Genomic DNA, 9,637 nt, shown 5'->3' with positions numbered 1-9,637 from the left:
GGGAGAGAATAAAGTTATGACTGGCTCTCAGAATGGTACAGAAGAGTGCTGGAATGGGTTTGACAAGTGTCTGTTGATGCCATGTAGTCTTTACAGAAGCTCGGCAAGTGGATTTGGAATATCTTCTCAGTTTCCTTTCTTTTCCATAAAATTTCTCCTTTTCAGTTCTAAAAAGAAGCCTACCAAACTTTCATTCAAAGAGAGAAAATGTTTTGCATAAATGCAGGGAATCCAAGAACTTGAAATAAAAACCAAAAACCAAACCCACTGCCATTGAGTTGATTCTGACTCGTAATGACCCCATTGGGTTTCCTAAGTGGTAAATCTTTACAGAACTAGATTGCCTGGTTTGTTAGACTGGGTTCTCTAGAGAAACAAAACCAGTAAAGCTTATAGAGAGAGAAAGAGAAATTTATCTTAGGAAAATGGCTCACACACTAATAGAAGCTAGTGAGTCGCAAGTTCTTGGATCAAACATCAAGCTGGAGGCTTCTCCCAACTCACGCAGCTGCAGGGGCTGAGGAGCTCAAGGTTGGCAGGCAGTATACTGGCTGTTGACTCCAATGAATGACGAATCCAAGATCTCTAGGCTGAATGGTAGATTGTTCCCATTCTGCAGAATCCCAATCCACAGAAGAGTGTTTCTTTTCCCAGGATGTCCATAAATATCCTGGAAGCAGGCCACAGCCCTAGGGAAACTCCCTTTCAATGGACTGGCTGCTCAAAACATATAAATCTGATTCCATCATCGGAACAACCCACATCACAATTGCTTAAACCACACAGAATTGCAGTCCAGCCAAGTTGACACACAGCTCCAACTATCACACTTGGTCTTCTTTCTGCGGAATGGCTGGTGGGTTTAAACTGCCAACCTTCTGGTTAGCAGTCAATTGCCTTAGGCACTGCATCACCAGAGCTCCTTAGAACTTGATATAATGGGAATAAAAGGCTCTCATAAGAAGAGCAAAACTCAGATGGGAAACAGATTATTTGAACCATATAGCTGATAGAAGAATATATGCTAAACTTTTGGGTTATACTAACTAGAAAAAGATAAATGGTAGCAGTGTGGTGGAAGAAGAGTGTGCAAAGATACATGAGAAAGATTTCATTCTTCTGAAGCATATCAAAGAATTTCAAAAGAAATATCATGAAGGAAAGTCAATAAATTCAGATTGTTTTTTCTTACCAGCTTGAAAGATTGCAGGGCAAACTTGCTAAAGGTACAATTTCCTTTTCTAGAAACGTTCTCTATGGGACATCGCTTTTCTCACTTGTTAATACATACCAGTTACTCGAAGTTTATCTGTACCAATGACAACTTCTTTTTCATCCACTGTAAATAGTGGCTTGCCATCCTTGGAGTTGATCTGAAACTGCTGACTCTGGACATCTACCATTTTAGGACCTGAGGGATTAAATAAAAGAGTTCATTATAAAGTGTTTACCATACACAGCTTTGAAATCTCTATGTTTACACGAGTATGTCACCCAGCAATGCCACATTACTAAATATTTAGGATTTGTTGCCAATAATTGTTTTTGAACATTTTATTGTGGTTTGGGTAAAAGTTTACTACAATTTCCCATTCAAGAGTCTATACTCATTCTGTTTCATGACATTAGTTGCAATCAATATAACACTTCTCACTCCCTCCCTGGTTTCCTTGTTTTCATTAGTCCTTCTTTTCTGCTCCTTCCAGCCTTCTGAACTTTGTTTTTGGGCAAAAGCTGCCCTTTTGGTCTCATATGGTTGATTGTTCTGAGGAGTACATTTCTCACTGGTGTTATTGTTCACTTCACAGACCTATCTGTTGTTTGACTGAAAGATGATCTCTGGGAGTGGGTTCAGTTCTAGGTTTGAAGGGTATCTAAGGGCCATAGTCTCTCTGAGACCAGTGAGTCTGGTCTTTTTTATTGTTTTGAATTTTGTTCTACATTTTTCTCCCACTTTGCCCAGGACCTTCTATTGTGATTCCCGTCAGAGTGGTCAGTAGAGGTAGCTGGGCACCATCTAGTTCTTCTGGTCTCAGACAAGTGGAAGCTCTTATTTGTGTGGTCCATAAGTCGTCTGAATTAATTATTTCCTTGAGTTTTCTATTTTTTTCACTCTTCTTTGCTCTGCATGGGAAAAGATCAATATGTATCTTAGATGGCTTCTTGTAAGCTTTTAAGAACCCAGTAGCTACTCAACAAAGTAGAATGTAGAACATTGTCTGAGGTAGCTTGAGAAGAACTGGTGTCAGCTCTTTTCTGAATGTTTAGTAGAATCCTCCAGTGAAATTGTCTAGGCCAGGGATCTTCAATTTATTCTTTTGTTATGGACATTTCAAATTTTCAGACTCAGTCTGTGTTAGTTTAGGTAGGTTCTGTGTTTCAAGAAATCTGTCCATTTCTTCCAGGTTTTTAATTTGTTGGCAGACAGTTCTTCATAGCATGTTGTTATTATCCTTTTTATTTCAGTGGATTCTGTTGTAACATTACCCATTTCATTTCTTATTTGTGTTATTTGCATCTTTTCTCTCCTTTCATTTGTTAATTTGGCCAGTGGTTTATTGATTTTATTAATCCTTTCATAGAATCAACTTCTATTCTTATTGTTTTTCTATTTTCAGTTTCATTTATTTATGCTGTAATCTTTATTTCCTTTCTTCTGGTGAGTGTGTGCTTTTTTTTTTTTTTTTTTTTTGCTAATCTTTTTCTATTTGTTGAAGTTTTAGGTTTAAGGTGTTGATTTTGGTTTGTTGTTCTTTTTTGATGTGTGAATTTATTGCTATAAACTGACCTCTGAGCACTGCTTTTACTGTGTCCCAAAGTTTTAGTATACTGTTTTCATTATCATTTGATTCCAGGAATTTTTTTATTTCTTCTATTAGTCAGTAGTTTTAAGCAGGGTATTGAATGTTTCCAAGTATTTGATTTTTTTTTCCCTTGTTTTTCCTGTTACTACTGATTTCTAATTTCATAATGTTTTGATCAGAGAAGATGCTTTGTGTTATTTAGTTTTTATTTTATTTTATTTTATTTATTTATTTATTGATGCTTGCTTTGTGACCTAACACATGGTCTATTCTGGAGAATGATCCATGTGTGCTGGAAAATAATGTATACTGTGCTATTGATAAGGAGCTCTGGTGGTAATAGTTAAGGCATTTAGTTGCTAAACAAAATGTCAGTGGTTTGAACCCACCAGCCATTCTGTGGAAGAAAGATGGGGCAGTCTGCTTAAATAAAGATTTATAGCCTTGGAAGCTCAATATGAGTTGGGACTGACTTCATGGCAGTGATTTTTTTTTTTCTTTTTAATGCTGTTGTTGGATGAAGCATTCTGTATATGTCTGTGAGATTAAGTTGGTTGATTGTGTTGCTAGCTCTGTATATTTGTTGGGTTTCTTTTTAGTTCTGTCCTTCATCAAAAATGATATGTCAAAATCTTCTACTATTATTGTGAAGTTGTCTGTTTTTCTTTTCAATTCTGTAAAATTTGTTTTATAAATTTTGGAGCTCTTTCTTTGGGTGCACAGATATTTATTATGGTTATTTTCTCTTGTTGGATTGACCCTTTAATAACTAAATATGCTCTTCCTTATCTCCTATACTGGTTACCAATAATTTTTTTTTTATTTTATAATTAAAGGCTGTATTCCATATCAAATATATGTATGGATAAATTATTTATATTTTTACTTTTTTCAGGTTTTTAAAACTTGCAAAAAATAATGTAATTTTTCCACTCAGATAATTTAAATGCATATTCTTTTGAGTATTACAAACTAATGATTTGGCACCCTGAAATGTGAAATTTGGAAACGATCATTTTATGAATGGCTCACTTGAATTGCTGAAGTTAACACAGAAGATGGGTCATTCTCATATTTTGTCCTCCATGCAGAAAATGGACACCACCATGTAAAACCACTTTCTAGTTTCTGATTTTCCATCACCTAAAGCATTTTTGTCTTCTCCATTCGTCCTTTCTTTCCAAGTCAGTTATAGAGACATTGCTTTCCCTGCCAAGGTTAATCCCTGCACCTGAGCTTTGGGCCCATTCCCTCCCAACTCATTAATTTATTATACAAATGCTTAATGGATGCCAATCACATGCCAGACACTGAGGCATCCAGTGCTCTCAGGAGATTATGAGATCTTGTTTGGTTTCTGACCCCTCTCATCCACACACTCAGCTATAACCTAATTCCAGGCATTCCCTAGTGTAGAACTGCTCCATCAAGTTTTCTTTTTATAAAGGTACATTTTCCTTCTTTCTTTTAAAAATATTTTTATTGTTATTTGGGTGAAATTTTACAGAGCTGATTCATTCTCCATTCAATAGTTCGTACACATTTTGTTTCGGGACATTGATTACCATCCCCACAATGTAACAGCTGTCTTCCCACATCCTCCCTGTGGTTACCCTTTTCCCTGTGTCCTTGGGTTTTCTTAATGGTAATCTTTAGGGAAGCAGATTACCAGGGCTTTTTCCCATGGTGCCACTTGTTGTTATGTGCCGTCGAGTCGGCCCCGACTCATAGCGACCCCTCCTTGGGTTTCCGAGGCAGTATCACTAGGTATGGTCAAACTACCAACTTTTAGGTTAGTAGTCAAATTCAAACTGTGCCACTCAAGAATGTCAGAGAACTACAAGGATTTCTTAATTATAAAGATATTGGATTTATAGTCTTTTATCTAGAAAATAATAATTTTTAACAACTGGAAAATGGATCATGTATTCTAATTTTCGTGTATGTGTTCCTGTCCTTCACAGTACTCTTTAAAGTTGATGGCTACCTAGTAGAAATTACATAAAAGCTTTTCAATTAATGTATTAATCAGTTTTGGACATTGTTGCATAAGTATTTTTATGTGATCTCACTGATTTGTACTGAGGTATAAACCCTGAATAGATACATATTTAGAGAGGCAGTTATAATGGTAGAACTCGGTTTTTCTTCCATGCTTTTACCTTCCTCTTCAGGAAGCTTGACTCTATGTTCTCACAGCCAAAAACATCAAACTCACTGCTATCAAGTTGATTCCAACGCACGGCAACCCCTTTGGGTTTCCATGGAGGTAAATCTTTACAGAAGTAGACTGCCTGGTCTTCCTTCCATGGACTGGCTGGTGGCTTTGAACCACCAGCCTTCAGGGTAGCAGTCCAATGCCTTAGACACTGTGCCACCAGAGCTCTTTTATGCTCTTGTAGTGGTATACATTGTTTCTCCTCTGAGCTTTCTTACACAGAAAGAGACTCAGGGTCCCTGTTTACCTTTTCTGCCTCACTATTATGTCTTACATGCTTGCTACATAAATTCTGATTTGTATTTATTGATGATATTATTTTACCTGAACATAAAATTGAGAGAAAAAACACAATTTATCCAGTAAAGTCGATTGTTTTGCTCATTGAAAGTTTATGCAATGAGTCTTGTTGTTGAGTTGATTTTAACTCATAGAGACCCCACGTGATGGAGTAGAACTGTCCCATAGGGTTCCTGGGGCTGTAGTCTTGACAAGAGCAGATAGGCAGGTCTTTCTCCCTTGGAGACACTGACTGGGTTTGAACCACCAACCTTTTGGATAGCAGCCAAGCAGGTAATCATTACACCACGAAGGCTTCTTAGAATGAGTCTAAGAGGCTTTATTAAGTTTAAAGGTTAAACTAATATTGATTAATTGTTTTTTGTTTCTATTATTTCATATACATTGAAGAAATGTTCAATACATAAGTTTAGTTGCATAATATTTATAAGTGTAGTTTGTTGTTGTTGTTATGTGCTGTCGAGTCGGACCCGACTCATAGCAACCCCTCCTTGGGTTTCCGAGGCAGTATCACCATGGAAGTAGATTGTCCCATCTTCCTTCTGAGGAGCAGCTGGTGGGTTTGAAACGCCAGCCTTCTGATTAGCAGTCAAGTGCCTTAGGCACTACGCTACCAGAGCTTCCATATTTATGAGTAGCAAAGCTATATAAATTCTTACTCGAATCAAAGAAAATGTAAGAAATGAGTCTATTCTATTCAACACAAATGCATACTTTTTCTATACAAGGCTTTATCCTACAAACTGAGGATATAAAAAGTAGTAAAATGTAGGTTATGGTGTAGTACACTAAGAAGAAAAACATATACACCCAGTTCCAGGACAATTTGATAAGTACTTTGACACAAACACAAGGAACTCTGGTGGCACAGTGCCTAAGGCATTTGACTCCTAACCAGAAGGTTGGTGGTTCAAACCCACCAGCCACTCTGCAGAAGGAAGATGGGGCAATCTAATTCTGTAAAGATTTACTGCCTTGGAAAGCCAATGAGGGTTGCTATGAGTTGGAGTCTACTCGATGGCAATGAGTTTTTTTTTTTTTTTTTTTTTTTTTGATACAAACAAGGAGCTCTGGTGGTGCACTGTTTAGGACATTTGGCTGCTAACCCAAAAGTTGGTGGTTTGAACCCACTAGACACTCCGTGGAAGAAAGATGAGGCAACCTGCTTCATAAAGATTTACAGCCTTGGAAACCCAATTGGGGTCGCTATGAGTGGGAAGCACGGAAGGAAGGTTGGGCAATCCTACTTCCGTAGTGATACTGCCTCGGAAACCCAAGGAGGGGTCGCTATGAGTCAGGGCCTACTCGACGGCACATAACAACAACAATAACATGAGTGGGAAGTGACTTGATGGCAGTGAGTGTGGTTTGGTTTTAGTGACACAAATGGGAGTCTCTGGGTGGTAGAAATTGCTAAGCACCAGGCTTCTAACCAAAAGTTGAGAGGTTTGAGTCCACCCAGAGTCACCTTGGAAGAATGGCCCAGTGATCGACTTCTGAAAAATCAGCCACTGTTGGAACACAGTTCTATCCTGACACACATGGGGTCGCCATGACTTGAGGGCAACAGGTTTGTGTTTTTTGTGTGCATGTGTGATACAAACATGGACAGCCCTCAACAAGAGATCCCATCACGAACTTGTAGTCTATCCCTGGGGGTTAAGATGTCATTCTGAGAAAAGTAATGCCTGTGCTGACTCTTGAAAAGGATTCACATTTCCCTCATGAGGTGGGAAAGAGACATTCTAGGTTGAAGAAATTATTTGAGAAAAGGCACAGAGGTGAGTACAATTCCATTTTAATTTTATTTTAAGAAACACAGATTGAATGTTTAATTTATATTTAATACATTTTCCACTTCAGAAGAAACTATACTGTTGTCTAGGTGATAAAAAAAAGCCTGTAATCACCTCTTAAAAATTACTGAGTTTGAACTGAACTCACTCCGGTGGCTTTCAGCCAAATAATGTTGTTGTTGTTGTTATGTGCCATCGAGTCAGAACTGACTCATAGCAACCCCTCCATGGGTTTCCAAGGCAGTATCACTATGGAAGTAGACTGCCACATCTTCCTTCCGAGGAGTGGCTGGTGGGTTTGAATCGCCAGCCTTCTGGTTAGCAGTCAAGTGCCTTAGGCACTATGCTACCAGAGCTCCCAGACAAGTCTAATAAGGTGAAAATTTACACCAGGGTGGTGCACTCCTTAGAACAATCAACCATGGGAGATCAGAAGGGCAGTATTTGCACAGGGAAATAGGTCAGAGGGCAGGAATGCATAGGAAAGAAGGACACAGGGAAAAGGTAATCAGAGTGTGGAAGTGTGAAGACAATTGTTAAATTTTGGGGATTGCAGTCAATGTTATGAAACAAAATGTGTGTGAACTGTTGAATGGAAAGCTAATTTGCTCTGTAAACTTTTACCCAAATGACAATTTAAAAAAAAATTACTGAGTTTGTAATTCCTCTCTTTACTTTTACTAAGATTCCATTGCTTTTCATTAACTAGTTAGATATTGATTAGAGCTAAGGGAGTGATCACCTTCTGCAGCAGATGTTTAAGAAATAAAATACAAATTCTACAGTGGTAGTAAGAAAAGAGATATCTGGCAAAAACACAATTTTTAATGAAAGTCTTTGATACAAATAAAGTAGCAAAGTTTAATGATTTTATCATCTGATTAAGTTTGTGAAGCTGGCTTAAGGGGTTTTCTAGTGAAAATACCATCAAATTCTTCCTTTCATACAATATGCCTCATTAATAACCCTTTTCCTCATATGTTATTAATTTTTCGTCTTTTCCTTTAAATAAACTTAAAAAAAAGTCCTTTAAAAAAGGAAGAAAATGTTCTGCTGTTGCAAATATGATACTGTAAAGTACTGAACTGTACTCAGAAAACTGCGTTTAATCCGTTCTACTACTTTTTGGGTGTAGTTTTATATAAGTTTGTCCATAGGCCTGGTGTTAATTAGTTCTACCTATATAGCCTGCCTCTTTAGGCCAATCTTTAAGATCCAAAACAAAACCAACCCACTGCCATCGAGTTGATTCGGACTCATAGTGATCCTATAGGATCAGAGTAGAATTGTCCCATAGGGTTTCCAAGGTTGTCAGTCTTTATAGAAACAGCCTGCCTCATCCTTTTCTTGCAAAGCAACAGATGGGTTTGAACCACTGATCTTTTGGTTAGTGGCTGAATGTCTCAGCCATTGCACCATCAGAGCTCCTGGTCTGCTGCATCCATGATGCATAAATTTATAGACCTATGGCACCTCAGAAGAAACGCCTGGAAATCTTCCAAAAATCCAGCCACTGAAAACCTTATGGAACACAATTTTACTCTGATACACATGGGGTCACCTGGGTTTTTCAGGTATAAAATTAGGAAGGGCTCCAAAGCTCTTCACAGCAATTGCCCTGAATGACTCTCCTTTTCTTTTTTGCTGACTTCTTCTACTGCCATTCTGTCTTGGCTTGACTGCTAAATCTTGGCTTTGCTTCCCATTCATGATCCTCTCCTTGACTTTCTACACTTGGTGTTGGTATCTAGTTGCCCTGACCAAAGTCCTTTGAGGCCAAGGATCAGACTTTTACTCTGAAAATTTTCAACTTTGGACCACCTTGGATGGACTATCTTGCCTCATCTTATCTCTTGGAACACTACGCCAAGTTTAAGCTGGTGTCTTATCCTAAGTAATTATTCATTCATTCATCCATCCATTCCGCACATATTTATCGAATACCTCCATATGTCCAACGCTATGCTAAGCAATAAGGAGCTCTTAAAGCCTAAGACATCTGACTGCTAACCAGAAGGTTGGTGGTTTAAATCCACTGGCTGCTCCATGGAAGGAAGACTGAGCAATCTACTTCCATAAAGATTTACCACCTTGGAAACCCAATGGGGGTCTCTAAGCAGTGGGATACAACTGAGGACCAAATAGTCAGGGACCTTAGCCTCAAAGAAGGATGAACTTATAAATCAATTCATCTTCTGGTGGTAGGTGTTATCAATAAGGGAAGTGTTTTCCTGGTGGAAATGATGGTAAGTGGAAAACTGAAGAAAGAATTGGGAACATATGGTAAAGATAAAGGAAAGAATGTCCCAGGCAGAAGTGACAGCAAAGAAAAGATCTAGAGGTGTTCTCATGGTGTGTTTGATATTCTGCTTTACCCAGCATGATGTCCTTTCCTAGTGATCTTTCCCAGTGACTTGTCCAAAGTAAGCTAGGTCAACTCTAGAAGTCACATCCTCACTTCTAAGGATGAAGTGACTTCACTTCTTCCAAAACTGGTTTGTTGGTTCTTGTGGCAGTCC

General features: G+C 38.2%; 1 protein-coding gene across 1 annotated transcript in view; it reads right to left on the bottom strand.

Annotated features, from left to right (window-relative positions):
* The window catches only part of SGCG (sarcoglycan gamma), a 188,902-nt gene that overhangs the window by 56,233 nt on the left and 123,032 nt on the right, over window positions 1–9,637 (bottom strand). Inside the window, exon 4 of the mRNA XM_007942518.2 lies at window positions 1,292–1,411. Within this exon, the coding sequence (XP_007940709.1) occupies window positions 1,292–1,411 (120 nt within the window). The remainder of the gene's footprint in view (window positions 1–1,291; window positions 1,412–9,637) is intronic.

This window comes from Orycteropus afer, unplaced genomic scaffold (genome assembly GCF_000298275.1).
Source record: "Orycteropus afer afer isolate SDZICR_OR568_19922 unplaced genomic scaffold, OryAfe1.0 scaffold00092, whole genome shotgun sequence".
Classification (NCBI taxonomy): Eukaryota; Metazoa; Chordata; class Mammalia; order Tubulidentata; family Orycteropodidae; genus Orycteropus; species Orycteropus afer.
This window is presented reverse-complemented; position numbering and strand designations above follow the sequence as displayed.